The following is a 23,168-nucleotide window of genomic DNA, read 5'->3' on the forward strand; positions in this document are numbered from 1 at the left end:
ATGTAGGCTCTCTATTTACCTCTTTTATTGTTTCTCTTGCTGAGAAAAAAACTTTTTAGTTTAAGTAAGTCCCATTTGTTTATTCTTGTTGTTAACTCTTGGGCTATGGGTGTCCTATTAAGGAATTTGGAGCCCGACCCCACAATATGTAGATCATAGCCAACTTTTCCTTCTATCAGACGCAGTGTCTCTGATTTGATATCTAGCTCCCTGATCCATTTTGAGTTAATTTTTGTGGATGGCGAGAGAAAGGGATTCAATTTCATTTTGTTGCATATGGATTTCCAATTTTCCCAGCACCATTTGTTGAAGATGCTATCCTTCCTCCATTGCATGCTTTTAGCCCCTTTATCAAATATAAGATAGTTGTAACTTTGTGGATTGGTCTCTGTGTCTTCTATTCTGTACCATTGTTCCACCTGCCTGTTTTGGTACCAGTACCATGCTGTTTTTGTTACTATTGCTTTGTAGTACAGTTTGACCTCTGGTATCGCTATACCTCCAGATTCACACTTCCTGCTTAGAATTGCTTTTGCTATTCTGAGTCTTTTGTTTTTCCATATGAATTTCATGATTGCTTTGTCTATTTCTACAAGAAATGCTGTTGGGATTTTGATTGGCATCGCATTAAACCTGTAGAGAACTTTGGGTAATATCGCCATTTTGATGATGTTAGTTCTGCCTATCCATGAACAGGGTACATTTTTCCATCTTCTGAGATCTTCTTCTATCTCTCTCTTTAGGGTTCTGTAGTTTTCATTGTATAAATCTTTCACCTCTTTTGTTAGGTTGATTCCCAAGTATCTTATTTTCTTTGAGGATATTGTGAATGGAGTGGTTTTCCTTATTTCCATTTCAGAGGTTTTGTTGCTGATTTACAGGAATGCCTTTGATTTATGCATGTTGATTTTATAACCTGCCACTTTGCTGAATTCATTTATTAACTCTAGCAGCTTCTTTGTAGACTCTTTTAGGTCGGTTAAGTATATTATCATGTCATCCGCAAATAGCGATAGTTTAATTTCTTCTTTTCCTATTTTTATGCCTTTAATTTCTTTTGTCTGTCTAATTGCTCTGGCTAGTACTTCGAGAACTAAATTGAGTAGAAGTGGTGATAGAGGGCATCCCTGTCTTGTTCCGGATTTTAGAGGGAATGCCTTCAGTTTTTCTCCGTTTAGGATAATGCTAGCCTGAGGTTTAGCATATATAGCTTTTACAATGTTGAGGTAAGTTCCTGTTATCCCTAGTTTTTCTAGTGTTTTGAACATAAAGGGATGCTGTACTTTGTCAAATGCTTTTTCTGCATCCATCGAGATGATCATGTGGTTCTTGTCTTTAAGTCTATTGATGTGGTGAATAGCATTTATTGATTTCCATATATTGAACCATCCTTGCATCCCAGGAATGAATCCTACTTGATCACGGTGCACAAGTTTTCTGACATGTTTTTGTATTCGATTCGCCAGAATTTTATTGAGAATGTTTGCGTCCAAGTTCATTAGAGATATTGGTCTGTAGTTTTCTTTCTTTGAAGTATCTTTGTCTGGTTTTGGGATCAAAGTGATGTTGGCCTCATAGAATGAATTTGGAAGAGCTCCTTCTTTTTCTATTTCTTGAAATAGCTTGAAAAGTATTGGTATTAATTCTTCTTTAAAGCTTTTGTAGAACTCCGCTGTATACCCATCCGGTCCAGGGCTTTTCTTGGTTGGTAGTCTTTTGATGGCTTCTTCTATTTCTTCTTTTGTTATTGGTCTGTTTAAATTATGTGTGTCTTCCTGTCTCAATCTGGGCAAATCATATGCCTTAAGAAATTTATCGATATCTTCATTATCTTCTATTTTATTGGAATATAGGGTTTCAAAATACTTTCTAATTATCTTCTGTATTTCTGTAGTGTCTGTTGTGATATTGCCTTTTTCATCCCATATGTTAGTAATATGAGTTCTCTCTCTTCTTCTTTTCATTAGCATGGCTAAGGGCTTGTCTTTCTTATTTATTTTTTGAAAGAACCAACTTTTAGTTTTGTCAATTTTTTCAATGGTTTCTTTTGTTTCAATTTCGTTGATTTCTGCTCTAATTTTAATTATTTCTTGTCTTCTACTACATTTGCTGTTGTTTTGCTCTTCCTTTTCTAGGTTTTTGAGGTGTTGTGTGAGTTCATTTATTTGTTGGTTTTTTCTTTTTTTGAGGTAAGAACTCCAAGTAATGAATTTCCCTCTTAAAACTGCTTTCATTGTGTCCCATAGATTCCGGTATGTTGTGTCTGTGTTATCATTTGATTCTAAGAATTTTTTCATCTCCTCCTTTATGTCTTCTATAACCCATTGATCATTTAATAACATATTGTTCATTTTCCATGTGATGTAGGATTTTTCCTTCCTTCTTTCATCATTGATTTCCAATTTCATTCCATTATGATCAGATATGGTGCATGGTATTATCTCCACGCCTTTATATTTACTAAGAGTTGCCTTATGGCATAATATATGGTCTATCTTTGAGTAGGATCCATTTGCTGCTGAGAAGAACGTGTATCCACTTGATGATGGTTGATATATTCTATATATGTCGGTTAAGTCTAGGTTGTTGATTGTGCTGTTGAGTTCTATAGTTTCTATAGTTTCTTTATTCAGCTTTTGTCTAGAGGATCTGTCTAATGGCGAGAGCGGTGTGTTGAAGTCACCCATAATTATTGTGTTGTGGTCTATTTGACTCTTGAACTTGAGGAGAGTTTGTTTTATGAACGTTGCAGCTCCATTGTTTGGTGCATACAAATTGATGATTGTTATGTCTTGTTGGTGGATGGTTCCTTTTAACAGTATATAGTGACCTTCTTTATCCTTCTTGATTAACTTAGGTTTGAAGTTGATTTTATTCGATATGAGTATGGCCACTCCTGCTTGCTTCCGAGGGCCATGTGAGTGGTATGATTTTTCCCAACCTTTTACCTTCAGCCTGTGTATGTCTTTTCCTATCATATGAGTCTCCTGAAGGGAGCATATTTTTGGATTTGTTTTTTTGATCCAGGTTACTAGCCTATGTCTCTTGATTGGTGAGTTTAGGCCATTAACATTTAAGGTTACAATTGAGATATGATTTGTACTTCCAGTCATGCTTCTTTATTTATTTATTTTAGTTTGGCTAGTTTTGCTTTTTGGTTATTTTCCTCCCCCTTTACTGAGATACCTCCTGCTGTAAGTTTTGGGCACTATTTTTCAATTCCTCTTCTTGTAGTGTTTTGTTCAAAATGCTTTGCAGAGCTGGTTTTCTTGCTGCGAATTCTTTTAGCTTTTGTTTATCGTGAAAGATTTTAATTTCATTGTCAAATTTGAAGCTCAGTTTTGCTGGATATAGTATTCTTGGTTGGAATCCATTATTTTTCAGCGTTTGAAATACATTATTCCAGGATCTTCTGGCTTTCAAAGTTTGTGATGAGAAATTGGTCGTTAACCTAATTGGTTTACCCCTGAATGTAATCTGCCTCTTTTCTCTCGTAGCTTTTAATATTCTCTCCTTGTTCTGTACGTTGGCTATCTTCATAATTATATGTCTTGGAGTTGGTCTATTATGGTTTTGAATGTTTGGGGTCCTGTAGGCTTCCAGGATTTGGCAATCCATTCCATCTTTCATCTCTGGGAAGTTTTCTAGAATTATTTCATTTAATATGCTGTCCATTCCTTTGGTTTGAAACTCTGTGCCTTCTTCTATCCCTATGACTCTCAGATTTGGTTTTTTTATGACATCCCATATCTCTTGAATAGATTGTTCGTGGGATTTAAGCATCTTTTCTGTGGGCCTGCAGTTTACAGCTGCCCAGTCGCGAGGGCCTTGCCTCTAGTCTCCTGGTTTCTCCTGCTAGTCTTGGTTTCTCCTGTTTTTTTGTTGCAATCTGTCGGAGAGTGGCGGTGGATACTTCAGCTCTCCAAGATGGTGGCCGCTGGTTGCCTTAGTGGAGTGTCCCTTCTGGGGGATGGGACTGTACCGCTTCCTTCCCCGTGTTGCAGCCACTTATCTCCCTGCTTACCAGTTAATCCCTTCTCTGCTGCGCCACGCCTTCTGTAGCCGCGGGGCAGGCCACGAGAATCAGACAGCCTGGATCTCCGGGGTCACACCGTTGGCTTTTGGGATCCCCGGCACTCTATGGTTTTGATTTTTTCTGCTTGCCCCTCCCCCAGCGCTGGCTAGACAGGTTTTGTTTTGGCTGCTGATGGGAGGGGGGGTTGAAGGTCAGGTGCCTCTAGTTCTCCTTTAGTCTTTATGCAGGCTCACTGTGATACTCCCTTCCCCTGAAAGTCTAGGAGAGATTTTATGTGAAATCCCCCTATGTATGAGTGCTGAACTGATTGACACACACCTGTTTTGTTGTTGCAATCTGTCGGAGAGTGGCGGTGGATACTTCAGCTCTCCTCTTCAAGATGGTGGCCGCTGGTTGCCTTAGTGGAGTTTCCCTTGTGGGGGATGGGACTGTACCGCTTCCTTCCCCATCTGCAATCCTGAACTCAGCCCGGGGGTCAGTGCGGGCTTGGCTGGTGGGATACCACCATGTCGCAGCCACTTATCTCCCTGCTTACCAGCTAATCCCTTCTCTGCGGTGCCACGCCTTCTGTAGCCGCGGTGCAGGCCGCACGAATCAGGACATGTTGAAAATTTACACATGAGTATACATGTCTTTTACTCCAAAACTGTCTGAGTAATAATAAATGTAGCTCTAATAGTTTATTACTTGGGCTTTGTGCTTTACTATCCTCTACCCTTTTTGAATTTGATGTGTCCTAGTATTCATAATACCCTTTGAGATCTAAAAGCAAAGCCAATGTTAATAATGTAAAATTTCATTTATATTTTATCATTCTATACAATTTAAAGATTTGAATTTCACTAGAGTAGTCAATTGAAGTATAAACTATTGAAGAATTGTTGACTTTATAACACTAGTCTATTATATTGCCAGGATTTTGTTCTCTAAAACATATTTTATTATAGTAAATCATTCTGAATAATGATGTAGCATTGCTGAAGGAATGAACATTTTTTAAAAGTGTAAATCATTTTTTTTTAAACTTGAAGCAAGAACATGTTTATCTTTTGTGAAGATGATAGTATTAGCAACCTGTCTGCTTAAATATTGGGTGATGGATCTTTTTGCTAACATTTTCTCCTGTCTCCATCCCAGATCAGCAAGGCTCACAGGTGCATGGATGGTGGTGTGGCCTGTTTTTCTCAAAGCTGGGACCTGTTCTGCCTCAACTTTCCTAATAGAGGCCACATTTACCCTTTCCAGATTATCAGGCAAAGCTGTTCAAGATTGTCACTGAGGAAGAGGCACCATGTTCTGCCTCTTTTGTAAATATGCACATTAGCATGAGGGGCTTTCTTGCATGTTATTTGAGTAAGCATTTCCTTTTTCCCTCCTCTCTCTCTGATGGAGACTGAAAATTAGTTTTATCAGAAAAATTTTCAGTATATTTATAATAATGAGAACTTTTAATTTTTAATCAGAACTTTGTAAAATATATTACAGAACTCTGAAATTTATACAGAATTTTCTAATATTTCTAACACTGGGTCTTCTGGAAACCAACCTTCTCCCCAGTTTTCAATTACCTTACCCATACCTGTAGATCAAAGTATTAAAAAGGTTCATTAAAGTTGTCTCAAGGGGAATATTTGGGGTGTTCTTTTCTAAGATGGGTCAACTCCGACACTTTACAAATAATTTCTTCTATTATTTCTCTTAAACACTGCTTTCAACCAAGAATTATTTTATTTCAAAAAGGATAGGATATTTTTTCCTTAAATGAATATTTAAAATCTTATTCAGTCATAGGCCCTTATAGCAAAAGAGTCTTTCAACAATCTCCAGTTCTTTATGTTCATTTTATAAATGAGGAAAACAAAAGAACAGAAAGTCTTCCATGCCCCAGTTAACCTTCTTTTCTGTTAACTACATTGTCAAAAAGCAGAGCTAATGCTTGCAGAATGCCATGAATTAGTGTATTCCACATCATGGATAATTTTCAACCACAGCATTATTAGCATCGAAAATAATAATTAAAAGCATCTTAATTCTACAATGAAAAATGAGACTGTGTGCACACATGTATATGTTCAAAAAGGCATTCTTTGATTAAGTATAAATGGTCAATAGAAATTCATATCATTTGAAGTCTGATTTGACATCTGTTAATTGGATTTCAGTGTATGGATTTAGTAAGCCAATATTCATGTTCTTGAGTAAACATCTCTGAATGCATGCTTATGACAGAGCTTATTTTTCTTTTAATTGGTAGAATCAATAGCTAAATCAGGAGTCAGGCCAAGTTGACTTTGCAAAAGTAATCTAAGTTTAATGCTTCTTATTCAAGGCAACCTTAGAATTAATGGAAAGAAAACTAGAATCCTAAAGGTCTTTCAAGGGCAAAAATTCGTCTCTTTTTTTCTGACAGGAAGGCTCACATTATTCTGAACCATTCTGTTTTACATCTAATTCCTAGCTGACAAGTGTCCGTTTTTCATGCTTATTCATTCGTCACCCTTGTGCTCACTCAGCCTGCAAGGCATCCGGCCTGCCTTCTATCACATCTCTACAAATGATAAAGGATATGCTGAAAATGTTCCCACCCTCCCCTTGCAGAGTAGTGTGGAGGCTGCAGTGAGCAGCTGCTGCGCTGCTCAGCCACAATATATTCTATGCTCATTACACACCCCGAAAGCTGGAGGAGAGGTTTTATGGCAGGAATTACAAGCGTTTTTCAGGAGGAAGTATTGTCTTGTGTGGGGTTAAATGTGAGATATTTAGAAATTAGAAAAAATTTCTATAGACATGAAAACCAAACCATTTAAACAAAACAATGATATGGTATTCAATGATGGTTGAGTTAAACCTTCTCTTTAAGTAGGTGCCTCTGGTTGTCACCATCTCAATTAGGAAATGAAGACTGCATGAGATATGCCTTCATGGTGCAGGAATTTGAAAAGTGGGCCAAAAATTACACCACATCCTATCAACAATGACAGCATGCTACACTCAAATCCACTGCCCTTTAGTGGTGTTGCTGACTTCTGTCACCATAAAATTTTGGAATAAGGTCGTGGGTATTTCTAACAGTCATTCTTCCAATCCCCATGAATTCCCCAACATAACTTGGCTTCTACTTCCCCTCACTCTGAAATTCTCAAACCAATGACTTTTCCCCTTTGCCTATTCTGCATTTGTCCTGTTGATCTCCATATTTCTTAATTTTTTTTCTCCTAGCTTCTCTGACACAATTCTCTTTGGATTTTCTCCTGCCTCTTGGTTCACTCATTTTTGCTGGCGATCATACTTCTTAAATGCTGGAGCCCTCTTGTCCTTTTGCTGCAGTCTCTCCCCTGGTGATGTCATCTATTCCTAGTGCTTCAGCCATTGCCTAGACAAGGAAGACAAGATGTCCTACCAGGACTTCTTTCTCAAACTCTAGACTGTGTTTCTCAATGGAGGGAGAAAGGATTTTTTCTACTAGGGGACATTTAGTGTCAGCTAACAATAATTTTGTCATGGCTATGAGGGTTCTTCTGGCATCCAGTGAGTAGAAACCAGAGATATTACTAAGCATCCTGCAATGGATAGGACAAGCCTCACAACAAATAAAATTATCTAGTTCACAAAATTAATAGTGTAGAAGTTCAGAAACCATGAGTGGGACCTACTGGGGTTTTCCATTTGATTATACCACAGATTCACTAAACTGAACACCTACCAGACAAAGTTATCTTTCTCTCCACTTCTCTGTCCAGGTGGGTGCCATTTTATTTAGTGTTAGTACCAAGTTAATGCAGTAGTGAAAAATATATAGCAATACCCTTACCTCCTGGCACTTTCCAAATACCTAGGCTCATCCACTTAGCTTTAGAATATCCTTCCTCCTCTTTCTGTCCACTATCACTAGCTGAGTTCAGGACCCCATCATCCTTCCTGGTCTATCCAAATGGGCCCCTAACTACCTTCTGTCTACTCACCATCACTTCAATCCATCTGCCACTCTAGGGACAATATGACATCTGATCTCCCTGTTTGCTTAGGAGTCTTTGAGGGTTTGGCATTTGTTACCATGGTAGAAAGGACTTTTGTAAGTAAACCTCAGCTTACCTCTCCAGTTTTGGTTCTGCATCTTACACATCTTCTTCTTACATACCCAATAAAATGTCTACCATAAGAAGAAAATAAATATTGATGATACTGCTTCTTTGATTCTTTGGATACATATATGCCTCACTTCTTCTTGTTCTTCACCTAATTTTGTAGGCTCCTGATTAATTGGAGAGTGAGTCAGTATGCTGTTTAATTTGAGAACTAATTCCAGTCATTATGTCTTCACCTGACTTCACACAGGATGGGAGCTCTTTGATGTCATTTTCTGCAAACAAGATATACCTTATCTATTGCTCTTAAATCCCCTAGAAGTTATTCATTGCTAGTCTTTTTATTGTTATCTGGTGAATTGCCAAAAGTTTTATCTCAATGCAAATAAAGAAAAATCCCCAGAAACTACCATATTAGAAGAAAACATTTTCAATGTTTCTGTTGGGAGGGTATAGATTAACCAAAAGAGATGTTAGAGGGAATGGCAAATTGTGTAACCTCAGGTCAGCGGGTTCAACTACAGAATCAGGTATTTTGCTGTGAGGCTTTGGGTAACTCAGTACACATTTTCTTCATATGCAAAACAAAGGCATGGTTTAGAGACCTTTCAAGTTATAGTAACTGTGGATTCTAAATATTCATTTCCACATTATACTCAATTTCTTGAAAACCAAATTAGAGGTTCCCTGATGACAGAAATTTTTAGAACCACTATAATCTTGCAGATTTTCTTCTGCCAAGAAATTCAACAAAAAGCCAAATGTGTAACAATGGATATTTTTTCCTCAATGCATTTTTTTCTAAGTGGTGCTTTATGGAAGAGACATTAGGGGCATGTCTCTAGAGTCTTTAGGTTTCCACCTATTATTTCAACAGGATGTAATGGTGCTTCTGATTCTTCTGTCTTCATGGAAAATTGGGATGGAAGGACAGAGGCAATAATTTTTATTGAAATCTACTGGATAAAATTCCAATACATTTTTTTTTGGAAATAACTGAAGTGTAGAAGTATAAAATAAAATTTGGGGCTGCACATGGTGGTACATGCCTGTAATCCCAGCAACTCAGGAGGCTGAGGCAGGAAGATCAAAAGTTCAAAGCCAATTTCAGCAACTGAGTGAGGCCCTAAGCCATTTAGTGAGACTCTGTCTCAAAGTAAAAAATTTTAAAAAGGGCTGTGGAAGTTGTTCAGTGGTTAAGCACCCTGGATTCAATCTATGAGACCCAAATAAATAAAATAAAAATTTGTGGGATTTCTTTTAAAAGCTGCTTTAAAACTCCATGACTGACTACCTTCTTAACTTTAGAAATGAGATAAAAACTTATTTAGAGCTTAAGCCAACATATTAAAATAAAACAATCACATGATATTTCATGATAGTTTAGTTAAACCTGTTTCCTAAAGTATGTACCTCTGATGCATTTCAATAACAAGCTGGTTTCTAATATTTTTTTATCTTATAATAATAGTTTCTAAAACTTGGCTGCATATTGCTGTAACAACTATAACCAAATAAGCACATAATTATGTACTTGGTATATTTAAGCAGAAATGACTATTTAATCTTCTAATTGAAGAATACCTTATAATTAGAGTTATTTCTGGATTCTTCTCAATAGTTACTTTCTCCCTGCCTCATATTTGAGACATTTCAAGAAATTGTATTCTTTCTTTGAAGACTCCAGCATTCTGGTGTCCAGCATGCAACAGAAGCTTGTTTTTGATTTATTGATCAAAAGATTCTAGAGTTACTACAGTTTTAATAGTATCTATTGTGAGAGGAAAATATATATGTACATAAGGGACTCTATATTAATATGAATAACAAGAACAGAGTTTCTTTTGATTAGGAAGGTGATCCCCATAGTTGATTATAAAGAAATACTAAAGAAGTACAATTAATGAATTTTACTAATGGTTAAAAATGAGGATCCCCAGAGGTTTCTGTTGAAATTTAAAATAGGGATAATTCATAGCCTTTGAATTTCATAATTTCCACCAGAGGAAATCTAAGTATGGCACAGTATTAACATGTGGCTGAAGAATACAAAGACATAAAATGCTAAACTTTTTTGGCACTTTCTGTAAATGCACAAATGTCACTTAGTTTTGATGTGTATTTTATCACCTGTACTTTATAGATCTGCGGAAGACATTTGAGCAGGAACCCCTGGGAAAGGAAGTGTCCCTGGAACAGGAAGTCTTACTCCAGTGTCGACCACCTGAAGGAATCCCAGTGGCTGAGGTAACAAAAATTCTTTGCATTTAGCAATTGGCACTTAAGTTATTCTAACAGAGGCCTAATCCATAGCTAATGGTGCGGTGAATTAGGGCATGGCATGATGAATGGCTGGTAATGGAGTCCTAACTGCCTGCTGCTGGCAAAATAGATTGATTGGGAACTGATTAATGACTTGGGAGTCAATTATAATGCCCCACTGGACAAAGCCACAGGCAGCTTGGTTTAATTTTGACTCTTTCAAGGAATCAGAAATACTCTTTTATCTGGCACTTATAGAGAGAGATGGTATGACTTAACGTGACACTTGATAATGTGCAAAAAGTGTGTGAGAAGGATGTGTGTGAATCCATGTCTGTCTGTGAGTCTGTACACTCTACATGTGTATTTCCTATTATATGATGTAATCATGGACATCCCTAAAAGCCATATCCACCTGCCTGGAACATGCTTGAATAATGTGTCATTTAGTTTCATCCTATAAGCTTTTTTGTGTGTCTGCTAAAACAAAGCCTATTGATTGCTCATGAAGTATTAGGAATCAGATTTATACCATAACTTTTCATTGGCACCCAACTATACAATGCCCTTTGAAAATGCCTGTCTCCAAGGAATAGGCCTGCATGACTCACGGGAGATTACATGCTCTCCTGGGGACACTGACCACCAGCTTAGAGAATCCTGTTGAGGAACTCTAATACAGTGACTTTAATTCACTAACAGATAATCACAAATTCTAAAACTTTACTTTTCACAGGATCATTAGGAGACATTCTTCTGATATGCACCCAAGATGATTATCTTAGCTGGCTCAGTCCTATAAACCCAGGCACATTTTAATTTGACAAGTGACATAGGTGCTAATTTCTGGTTCTCCTTAGCCTCCATACTACATTTGATTCATTCAAAAATTTTGTATGTGTTAAGAGGTATATGTTAGGTGTTGCGATTTGGATATATTGGCATTCAATGTATAGGATTTAGCTGATGTTTCATAATATAAAAATTTGAAATTTTATCTATCAGTGAAATTTAAAACATTGTTCAAAAAGTGGTGAGTAACTCATAAATAATTAATAAGGCCTTTACTATTTGCTCTCTCACAGTTTTTCAGTCTTTTAGAGATTTAAGCAAAGGTGGGAATCAGCTTATTCCGCTGGGCCTGTGACAAAAAAGCAAACCTGATTCCTTTTTCCAAACTAATATTAATACTACATTAAGTAAAAATTTAGGGCCTAAATGACTCCATTTTTCACATATCTAAGAAGCAATGTAACAATCTCATAGAAAATTTTAATGAAATTTCCTCTTTTACTTTGGAAGAAGAGAGCAATTTTTTACCTTGTAGTTGACATTTTTCTAGCACTGAATCAAAGACTCCTTGATTGTAGCTATTTCATCCAAAATCATGTCCTTATCTTCCAGCACCAAGACATAGTGTGATTTACTTTGACTAAAAAGAAAAAAAACTCTTCTCTATGCAATATTTCATTTAGTGACTACAATAGTATATCTGTCTGCTTAATTGTAGTTCTTAAATTCTAATGCAACCCTCTTTCATCAAACCCCCTTGAAATCCAAAACATATCATGATTAAGATGGCTCTCCCTGCCTTGTTTTCACTCAAAATTCTTTAAAGGTAACTGATCTCTGCAAAGACTTTCAGTGAGGAGATTCTGGTGCTCTTCATTTTTTTCAGTCTCCTCAACAAAGTAGTTCACTTTGTCAAGGAGTAAAGATTCATGACTGCAAACTAATTGGCTGTGAATTTTATTTGTATCATCACTGGGGAAGAGACCAATTAACACTTGGCAAGCTCAAAAATCATCTACCCATTTGACATTCAAAGAACTATATTTAATGCATATTACTTTTTTCATTTTTTTGAAGTCAGAAGAAAGATCAAACATACAAGCTCAAGAGCAGGTTAATAAACTCCTGTGTAGACTCTTTTCAACACTGTTAAAATCACCAAGATCAGAAAGCTAATGAACACCTTAACATGACACCTTACAACTGCCATTTGCTCATGAGGGACAGATAAATAAAAAAGGAAGGAATGAAAGGTAACTTGGGGAGTTAAAGGATTATATGAGCATTTTAGTTTAAATATAAATACATTCATTATTAAATTTCATTTATTTGTTTAAGGAGATTTAAAGTATAAAAATACTATAAAAGGAAATTTTGATCTTAAATGGAAACCAGCAGGTAAAACACATGTGTTTTGGAATAATTAGATCAGTTCTTAAGAGATCAGACCAGGCTGGATATGTGCTTTGTTACCCAGGCAAACGATTCTCAAAGAGAGTCAGATAGTAAATATTCAAAGAACACGTAGCTGATCAATTCAAATGATTCTTGTTTTTATCAGCATATGTCTAGCTTCATTGAGGAAGAAGTGAGATGCTTTCTTTGCGGAATATCAGGAAGCAGTAATTTTTTCTCTTCCTATCCAAATTAGCAATTTTTTCAAGAGTTCTAATCTCAATTATGATAGCACTGCACTTGATGGAAATAATGGCAAAGGCATTACTGAGATAATAACATTTAATTTCTCTACTTTGGCCTTCTTTAATCATCTTTGTAGAATGTTAAACCTAATTTCCTTTTAGAACTCATGGTTAACTTAATCCAAGCATTTTATTTCCAGCTCTTTACCTTAGGACAAGATACTTAAATTCTTTGCACTTAAGTTTCTTGCATTGTAAAAGGGAGATAATAAGGCACACTGGGGTAGTGAAGTTTAAGTGAGATGATACATGGATATCACTTAGAAAATATCTAAAGACAATTGAGGAACATAACATATTATTAGTACTATTAGATATTATCACTTATTCACAGAAAAATGGTACTTGGCTCTTGAATTCAAAATAGCTGTTGAGCACATTGCCCACTGCTCAGCACTGTGGGTATGAAGAGAAACTTCTATTCTATGAAGAAAAATCAAGATGCTGTCCGGTATTCTTTCAGCCATTTGCTTTGGTTGGAGTTCATAAGTGCTACAAAGAAAGATAACATTGTGAACTTTAAAACAAAGAAATGCACTTTCAGCAATGCCATCAAATGACTTGTCCCTGTAAACACTTACAGCAAATCATGATATACTTCTCTGCTTACTGTTAACATTAAAGTTACTTTCATTCATTTGGTTCTTCTGGTCCTAAGATAGTGGATCAGCCCTCATGATTTCTCCCAAAGAGGAAATTGGGGCAGAGATGATTGTTGTTGGATCTCCTTTTCAGAGCCCAAGGAAATAACAGTCTTACAGGAAGAAGAGGTCAACTCAGGATTCCTTATATGCCATCTCTCCACGTGGTGACAGTTTTGACTCCTCCCAGTATTACTGATTAAGAAAAACTAGGTTGAGAGGACCCTAGAGATGAAGAACAAGGGTTTCACAGCTCTAGACTTGGCTACTTTCTTCTCTAGTCTCCCTACATCCTTTCTTTTTATCTAGGGGTGTTATGAAAAATATTTAATAACTGCACACTGCCATTAGCATAGGAACAGAGCTCTGAAAGCCTTTTGTTGTATCTGATATAATCCCTTTTGCAGCCGAACCATAGGTTAGTCCAGGAATTCCAAGGCAGGATATGTGGTGCAGGCACTCAGTTATTTATCAACACATTCAAAACTATTTCAGTGTTTAACACTTGGTATGGATGAATCAGTGTGACTGGCTAAATGGCAGCCTCTATAGTCACAATTTTATACAGTCAGACCACAACTTGCATTGAAATGTTACCTGATTACTCTTCTGCCTCTGACTACATCATGACAAGATAAGGAGCAAAATATTCTTTTGCTCATGTTTATCTCTAACACCAACTGATTATGGATCTCTAAGTAGGTTCCCACATTTGACCAAATGGAAAAAAAAAAAAAGGTATTTTTCACCAAGAAGACACAACCCTATTGAGAGAACTCAGTGCAGAGGAGGAAGAAGAATCCATCAACCTGAACCTGAGAGCAAGGTTCCAATCCACTAGGACCAGGAATAAAAGGCCACTGAGATACACTTTAACTCAAGGATTATAGGGGAGATTAATAATAATCACATTCAAATTTTAAGGCAGACTGGGTAAAATAAAGAAAAACCCATTGCCAGAATACTCTCAAATCATATTGCTCAGTATTTTTACAACACTTTTGAAAGGACCAAACTGAAAATAAAATTCCTTCCTTACATTTTTGATGCAACATTTGTCTCCCTTTCAGTAGGCAAACCTCCCTCCCATCTCCCTGAAGAAACAAGAAAATTAATAAACCCATGGATGGGTGCTGGGTTGCTCCAGTGGCATAATGGCAGCATTCTATGAAATTAATCCCTTCTTGCTCATTTTAGTTTATGCCTAGAAAATGTTACTATCACATGGTGAGCCAGAAATACACTCAAAGATGCTTTATTTCATCAGATTATCCCTTTTGGAGAGCACTGGGATCAAAACATCAATGGATACAAGATTAGTTGGCATGGTAAAAGGAGCAAAACTGAATTTTTCACTAAAACTTGTGATTTGTTTCACCTTTAACAAGGGGATAATTGCTTCCCTAATTATAATTGAGCTATTTCTCATAGGAGTGTAACTGGAGGAACAGAGCACAATGTTCAACTTATTGACCCAGTTGTACTTAAAAACAGTCAACTTATTTATCAACATTTGCATCTCTAATCATCAAGTGGGAAAATATGGGGTGAAGTGCAGAAGAATGGATTATTTTGCTGAGTTTAGTCGTGATAAACAGGGAACAGATTTTTTTTTTTCAGCTGATACTGTCAAGGCATAAAGCCGCTGGCAGCTGGAGGTGCCACCACATGTGCAGCATCAGGTGGTTATCCACCTAATTGATTATTAATGTGGCTGCACAACACTGTGTTTCATGAGAGTGATTCGTGTTTCACTGTCATTCTCTCATAACTGGAACTTCATGTCAATGAATTTCCATGCAGGTGCATTGTCGACCAAGCTGCATTTTATATTCTTTGCAGGCAAAAGAGATTCCGAGAGAAAAGAAGAGTTAGAATACTAATTTGAAGGGAGACATTGCTTTCAGTGCCCAGTAATATCTGTTGGATTTTTCTCCTAGCATGTGTGTAAGAACAAGAAGGGGTTTGGATTATGAGATGATTATCAGCCTTGAAAACAGTTTTTCACAAGTATTAGGTTTCTTGGCTAGTAGTTTTCAAGTTTTGCAATAGTCTAATCAACATCTACTATCACCTCTTTATTATGATCACCCCACTCATTTTTCTTCTGATCTACCTCTAATACTTACATACAGACCTCACCCAAACCCATATAATCATGCAAATTAAAAGTTACAGTAAGCAAATGGGCATGGTGGTACACCCCCGAAATCCCAGTGGCTGGGGAGATTTAGGCAGGAGGTTCGAAAGTTCAAAACCAGCTTCAGCAACTTAGTGCGCCTTAAGTAACTCAGTGAGACCCTGTATCTAAATAAAATATTTTTAAAAGGAATGAGGCTGCAACTCAGTAATTAAGTGCTCCTGGATTCAATCTCTGGTACCGCCCCCGCCAAAAACAGTCATAATAAAATTGGCAATATGAAAATAAATTTTAAAACAAAAGATAAAATAATAAATCTTGTCTAAGATTTGGAACTTTTTTTTTTTACATATACATAGTGGTTGCTTCAAGCCTATAGTACAAAATTCAGGTTTTATTTTTTATTATTAATTCATTTATTTAAGAAATGATGTATCATAGACTGAATCTGTGCCACATACTCTTGTGATTGCTGGAAAAACAAGTCAAATTTCCTACAGAAAAAAAAAACAATAAGCAAGAAATATATATATATATAAAATTTTTTTTCAGATGTTATAAGTTAAAGGATGGAAGACATGGTCTTATGAGAGGGAGTGGTGGTTGTTCAGGGTGGGAGTCACTTTAGAGTTCATAGAAAGTCTATCTGAACAGGTAATAGTTGAGATGAGATCTGAATGAGAGGAAGGAGCCAGTCTTAAAAAGATCTGGGCCAGAAAACTCCCAAGACTGGGAGTAGGAGAAAGAATATCCTCAGAAGGAGCTGACATGTTTGCAGGCATATAAAGCAGGTCCTTTGTCTGAGACCCAGTTAGCAGTAAAGAGCAGAGCAAGATATTTAGTGGAGGGGAAGGAAGGTGGATATCAGAGATGTACAGATATGGCGAATGGTTTGGAATCATCTCTAAATGAATGAAAAGCCACTGGAGATTTTAAGAATGGAGTTGTCAAGACCTGGTATATGTCTTTAAAAGATAATTCCCACTGCTGCATGGAAAATAATTTTAAGAAATGCAAGAATGGAAGTAGGGACACCATTTAGGGAATCTTTCCTCCACCCAGGAAAAAGAAGATGGTATTTGTACGTGGGTGAGAATAGAAGAGAGGGAGAAAAGCAAAGAAATACAAAACATGTTTTAATTTCCATGGAAATTAAAGACTCTAAGTGTGGCATTTAAATTTGATTTTACTAAATATTGAAAATATTTGTTCTTTCAGGAGAAAGTGAGATCTTCCATGCTAAAGTTCCTCAGATCTATACCCTGATCTTTTCTAAGATGACCTAAAATCAGTGGTCAATAAACCTCAGCTATTTTCAAATACAGTCTCTATCATAGGGTGCTTCAGCAAGGACCTGGCCAATCCCCATACACACAGGGAGGGTCTTTTATTTTGAGGTCCTTATTTGTTAAAAAAAAAAAAATGTTAGCTTATTTCTTTGATGAGTTCTCGTAATTTGGAACTTCTTTTGATGATTCTCTGTATACTTAAGTTCATTATGGATGGAAGACGGCAGTCATAGAAGGCCCAGAGCCTGCTTTATCTAAAGATTTAGCAGTAGTCCCAAACAGTAAATAAGAAGAAAGTCAGAAAGATGCTTATCCTGAAAGGCAAGTTAGTAGTAAATACTGCTGAAGATCGAGCTGTGGAATTGCTAATTTTTAGTCCTTTTACCCTGAAGAATTTAGCCTTTTAAGGAATGTCAGTGCTATCTCGTTCCATAGGAAGATGCTCTTATATAAGTCATTCTCCTCCGGTTTTAAGGGTTTTAAGTTTGGTTTAGTTAGTGATTTATGTACCATGTTTTGTTGCTAGTAGTTCACTTGTCCACATGCTTTTAATATCCTCATGCTCTAACTTAGGTTTTAGAAGTTTTCAGGTTTCAAGACAAGTTTTTCTCCATGATACGGTCTAGGTATGTTCAGCTCTCAAAAGCAATGACCCAGGCATATGTGCGATTAAGGAGTGTTTTCCCAGCAGGAAAACACATTCCCCTTCTTGGCAAATTCCTTCCCTTTGCAGAAGTTACAACAACCAAGCAAAATATCACGACAGCTTCCATTTTGTGTGTATGTTTTTAATCCTTTGTCTATTTTTAACAATTGTCGAAATACATAATTTCAACTCACTTGAAGACCAACATTATTTTAAAGCATAAAAATATGCATACTTTTACAAGTCTTCTGAAAGTTGCAATGTATATTGCATAATGGTCAATACAGAAGAAAATAGATATTTATTTTATTCCAGATCTGAGAAGCAAGTAGCTGTATACCCAAATGGCTTTCCATTCTTGGCAAGAGAGAGCATCTAGCACAGTTCCCCATAGCAGAATACCTTTTTGGTGATTTGAAGCCCCAACAAGGGACATTGAGGCACTTTTTGCAAGTGTGAGAAACAAGAAAATTCTGGTACTTCGACTTCAGGAGCAGCTGGAGCCCAACCTTATCTATGACTGTATAAAGAAGATGTATTAGGTATACATAGTTTTAGAATTTTCAAGGCCTTGTTATTCGGGTTGTGTCACATTGATTATCCACATTTGCATGATCTGCAAGTTTCTTAGGCAGAATCTCAGGGGTCACCATCAACCACCTAATCAGAATCTGCATTTTAGCAAGATCATCAGAACCAGCCTGCTCTACTAGTTCTCACACTTGAGGGTTTATTGGAATCACCTGGGAATGGCTGGAAACTACTACCTCTTTTGTTTAACCCTAGGGATACTGATTTAGTAGGAATGCAGTGTAACCTGATCACTAAGTTTTTAAAAAGCTTCCCAGATGATTCTAAAATGCAGCAAAGTGTTAAGAAGTACTGGTCTAAAAGGCAAGGTTATGACTAACAAACATACGAAAACTTCAAACTTGTCATTTCTAAACCAGTTGGTAAACTTGGCAGACTCCCAGAGTCTAGCTAATGCTCCTTGGAGAAGCTTAGCTTGGCTGAATGTGCTTTCGATAATTGCCCCATAATTGCTTTTCCCATTTGTTTGATTAATGTACCTGTATACAACGATTCCAGGCTGAACCTCCATTCTCACAGGTGTGCACACACTTCACAAGTCTCTATGTCATTTTCAACCCCAGTGTTCTGACTTGATGGGTCCCATTTAAGATTAACAAAGTAACCTTTCTGATAGACGTTGCTTTTTCTTGCTGATGGTTGCAGGACTCACTCTTCATCTTGGGTGGCATGTGGCAGTTTCCCTTGGTTAATTAGGACAAATGTGCCAATTATGTTAATGTTTCTCCCGATACCAATCAGTGAATAATTAGACACAACACATCTGTCTTTCACAGGGGAGTAGAATAGGAAAGAAAACTGTAAGGTGCTTTGCTCTTTATTATTGACATGTATGATTAGACAATTCCTTAACCAATCCCAGGTTAACAAGTTCATGAATCAAAAGGGCAAGTAGTGCCAATAGCTACTTTGGGGGGGGGGGGGGGCTGTGCACCTCTCATTGTCAGCATGATCTTGACCAAAAACAAACTGGTTAACCTAGCTCTGCAAAGAATTTAAGTGATTAAAAAAAAGAATTTAAGTGATCTTTCCTTCTTTTTTCACAATAACAAAATTATATGGCCCTACTGGTAAAAAGCAGGTATATTACTTACCTTGGACTACAGAAATCAACAAATTCTTATGTAGAAATATTTAAATCTCTCAGAAAGAATTCAGTTTTATGGCTATAAAAGATTACAATGAAAGAAATCACAAAATCCAGCCTGTAGATCAGAGTGAACATTATACACATATGAATCAATATGTTATTATTTCTGTTTCTGTTTCCATGTATCTGAACTTTAGAGCCTCTGATTAGGGGGGAAAATGATTTTATTTTTATTGTTATTTTATTGGAATTTGCAGTACGTATTTGGCAGGGTGTTAAGAGATGGAGTTGTAGCCAGATTATCTCATGATACAAGCGATGCCTCCTCCCTTGTGTCGATTCTAAAAGTGGAAAGACTTATGAAATCAGTTAGTCGTCTGTAGGTGATCAAAGCATGTCATTAGAAAAAGCTTTTTGTTTTGTTTAGAATTTAAAGAATATGCTTGCCACCAAATGTGGCTGGCATTTCTAATATTTAATATTCAACTGTGTAAAGTTTCAACATCATCATTTGTTATTATGATTTCTCCATTATTATTTGAAACATTTATGTCATTATTATGGTTTCAAATATATCATCCTTTTTTTTTTTAAGATCTGTTGGTCAGAATTTAAGACCAAAATGTCAAATTAGAAATTCTTACTATGACATTAATTTGCTTTTCTTTTAAAATAACTCAGAGAATATGTTTAATGAATTTAAAAATAGTTATGGTTACTAACCCTGGTATCTGGTATTCCTAGAAAAAAAAATCATCCTGGAATATATTCCTTTTGCCTAGGGAATTGGGAAGGATGAAGCATCAAGAAGGCCATGGCTCTGACTTTTTAAAAATTGTATCACCTTGCCCCAAATATTTCTCTTTTGGTGTTTAATAGTAAAGCATAAACATAGTTATGTGTCAAACTTTTAGTGAATTATATTTTTAAAAATTACTAGAAATAAATGACAGTTTAAAAACTACCTAAATGGGGCCCCTACTTTATAAACTCTTAAATATGAGAACACAACTTGAAATTTGGAAATCTGTCTTAGGTAGCTTAGCTTGTACAATGTTTAATTAGAAAGATGGATGGGAGTGAATAAAGGTGAGAGAATGACTATGGAAAATCAAGATTAAATTGAGGATTATAATTTATCCCATATTTAATCATGAGCTTTAAATGGACAACCCATTGGGAATATTAGTACATTTTTCTCTTTGCTGATAATATAAATCAAAAAGGAAGTTTAAACTAAAGGAAAAAGCATTTAGAAAAGGGGAATAGAGTTTTTTGTTTTTTTGTTTTTTTTTTTTTTTTTTTTGAAATATGAAGGTCGTTGAATGCTGGAGTAGCCACTCAAAAAAGAAATTATAGAAGCTTGAGCCATTGAAAAATGATCCCCATGCCTTGCTACAAAACTTCTGTTTCCCTGACAGAACTTACACAGCCAACAGTTCTGACTTTTATAAAATGCCAGTAACAGTGAAACTATAAAACCATGCATCTCGGCACCATAAAAAAAGTTGTTCCTTAAATCACACCACACACAAGCAGAGATGGCAGTTTTATACACCTTTTCTGGGAACACACAGTATGGGTTCAATATACTTCAGTCCTGAAACTCACAATGGAACTGGGAATCCCTGATCTTCATTAATCAAATCATGTTAGTATTTTGAGAACACTGTGCCAGAGTGAAGGCCTCCATAGAACGGAGAGACCTAACTGTTGGAGGGACTTCTAGACATCTTATCCTTCAACTACCAGAGCTGGAAATCAGTCCTCACAGAGGGGCGGCTAGAAATGTGTCATCTCTTCTGCTGCCTACACTGGAAGGACTGGTCACTGTAACCATGGAAAACTTTCCTCACCATGAGTTTTCTGGATGAGGATTCCTAAGCCAACCACCTATAGTGGTTCTCTTGCAGCAGTGAATTGAAAGTCAGATTTCTCCCAGGTGTTTGTTTCTTTGTTTTTTTCCTAATTGGTATTATGAATTTAAAGATAATGTCCTTCTTAATAGAGACACTCGGGGGTACTGAATGCATTTAAGACACATTTATGTTGATAAAGCTCTGAGTTACAGTTAAGTACTAAGGAAGAGGCAATTAAATTTACTGACTACCTCCTAATTCCAGGTTCTCTCTCTTCCATATCTCATTAAAACCTCCAATAGCCCCTGGAGGAATATGGATGGAACTTAACAAAAATTGGAATTGAAGTTAATGATTTTTGAGTTATCAGCCATGAGAGTGAATAAGATCACCCAAGCAATGCTCATAAGCCTGTTGTTCTCAAACCTGGCTGCAGATGAACAATGGTCCTTCCTATTGTACAGGTAAAGATTATGATTCTGGGAGATTGCAGCCCACTTACGGCTGTGAACCCAATTAGTGATGAGGCTGAATACAGAGCCAATCAGGCCTAGCTCCAAAGCCATTTTTTCCTTTACAACCAAAAAGTTTTATCGACTGTACATCTTTGAAATTTGTTCCATTAAAATGGCACAGATTGTGTGTGTGGCCTTATTCGATGGATTTTTGTAAGCTAATCAGATAATATCCAGACAAAAATATCTTTGGGGTAGATTCATTTAACTTATTTAAAATATGATACATCAGCTCATCAATTTTCTGAGACTAAGCCCATGATTTTGTGTTGTGTGTTGTTATTATAGGCACATACTCCATGAAATAATAAAAATTTTAGAATTTTAGAACATAAAAGAGAAATTAAACTCAACTTTAAGGTATATTCCTGACTCCATTAACAAGAAGACTAGGAGAGCCAAGTTTATGGAGAAATCAATGTGAAGATATATTGTGATCGATTCAGCACTTGTTATGCTTTTCATATTTGTTGAGCATCTAGATGAAATTATCTAGAAAGTAATTGGAAATATGGATGGAGCTTAACAAAAATTGGAACTGAAGTTAATGATTTTTGAGTTATCAGCCATGAGAGTGAATAAGATCACCCAAGCAATGCTCATAAGCCTGTTGTTCTCAAACCTGGCTGCAGATGAACATCACCTAGGGAGATTTTAAACATCTTGCCTGGGCCTCTGATATGACCAATTAAATCAAAACCTCTACAAATAGGGTCCAGAAAGGAGGAGGTCTTGAAAGCTCCCAGAAGATTCCAGTGTACAAAGTTAAGAACCACTGATATAAAATGGAAAAGAGAAATAATGAAAGATCCCCAAGAAGGACCATAAGAAAATGGTAGATAAAAATAAATGGACTAATGAAAGCTTTGCAAAAGCACAGATAATCAGGGGACCCCCCCCAAAAAAAGAGCAGCAGTGGGAGGGAAGATTTTGTTTGTTTAATTTTTTTTCTTTAGTTGTAGATGGACACAATGACTTTATTTCATTTATTTATTTTTATGTGGTATTGAGGATCGAACCCAGGGCGTCACATGTGCTAGGCAAGCACTCAAGCACTCTACCACTGAGTCACAACCCCAAATCAGAGGGAAGGTTTTCAGAGGGACATTTTTAGGGAGGTAAATGAAGAGGAGATAGCTTTAGACTTGGCAATTAGGAGGCCATTGGTCACCTTTCAAAGTGAAGTTTGAGTAGTGTAGTGACTGTGAATTCAGACAATGGTCAGTTGAAGAGTGAATGGGCAGGTGAATATATGGAGGTGGAAAATATTCTGCTAAGGGAAAAGAAGGCTAAAGCACAACTAGGGAGGTGAGTGATAATTTCATTGTGGACCTGCTATCGAGATGGAAGAGACACATATGTGTGACAATTTCCGGAGATGCAAAAGAAAGCAAAGAACTTTGGGAGGAGTTTTCTATCTTTTGACTTATTTAATCTGTTGGAAGAAAAAAAAAAAAGAGGCATGCTTCATCCACTGGGATTAAAGGAGATTACAAAATTATTAAATTTTTGGAGTCCCAGG

At 36.5% G+C, this 23,168-nt stretch overlaps 1 protein-coding gene across 2 annotated transcripts in view; it reads left to right on the plus strand.

Annotated features, from left to right (window-relative positions):
- Positions 1 to 23,168, plus strand: part of UNC5C (unc-5 netrin receptor C) — a gene marked incomplete at its 3' end in the record, with an annotated part of 359,207 nt that overhangs the window by 251,238 nt on the left and 84,801 nt on the right. For both annotated transcript variants that reach the window (XM_081304710.1, XM_081304711.1), the window contains exon 4: positions 10,265 to 10,368. In XM_081304710.1, the coding sequence (XP_081160836.1) occupies positions 10,265 to 10,368 (104 nt within the window). The remainder of the gene's footprint in view (positions 1 to 10,264; positions 10,369 to 23,168) is intronic.

Source organism: Spermophilus citellus (assembly GCF_964194105.1).
Source record: "Spermophilus citellus genome assembly, chromosome: 8".
Classification (NCBI taxonomy): Eukaryota; Metazoa; Chordata; class Mammalia; order Rodentia; family Sciuridae; genus Spermophilus; species Spermophilus citellus.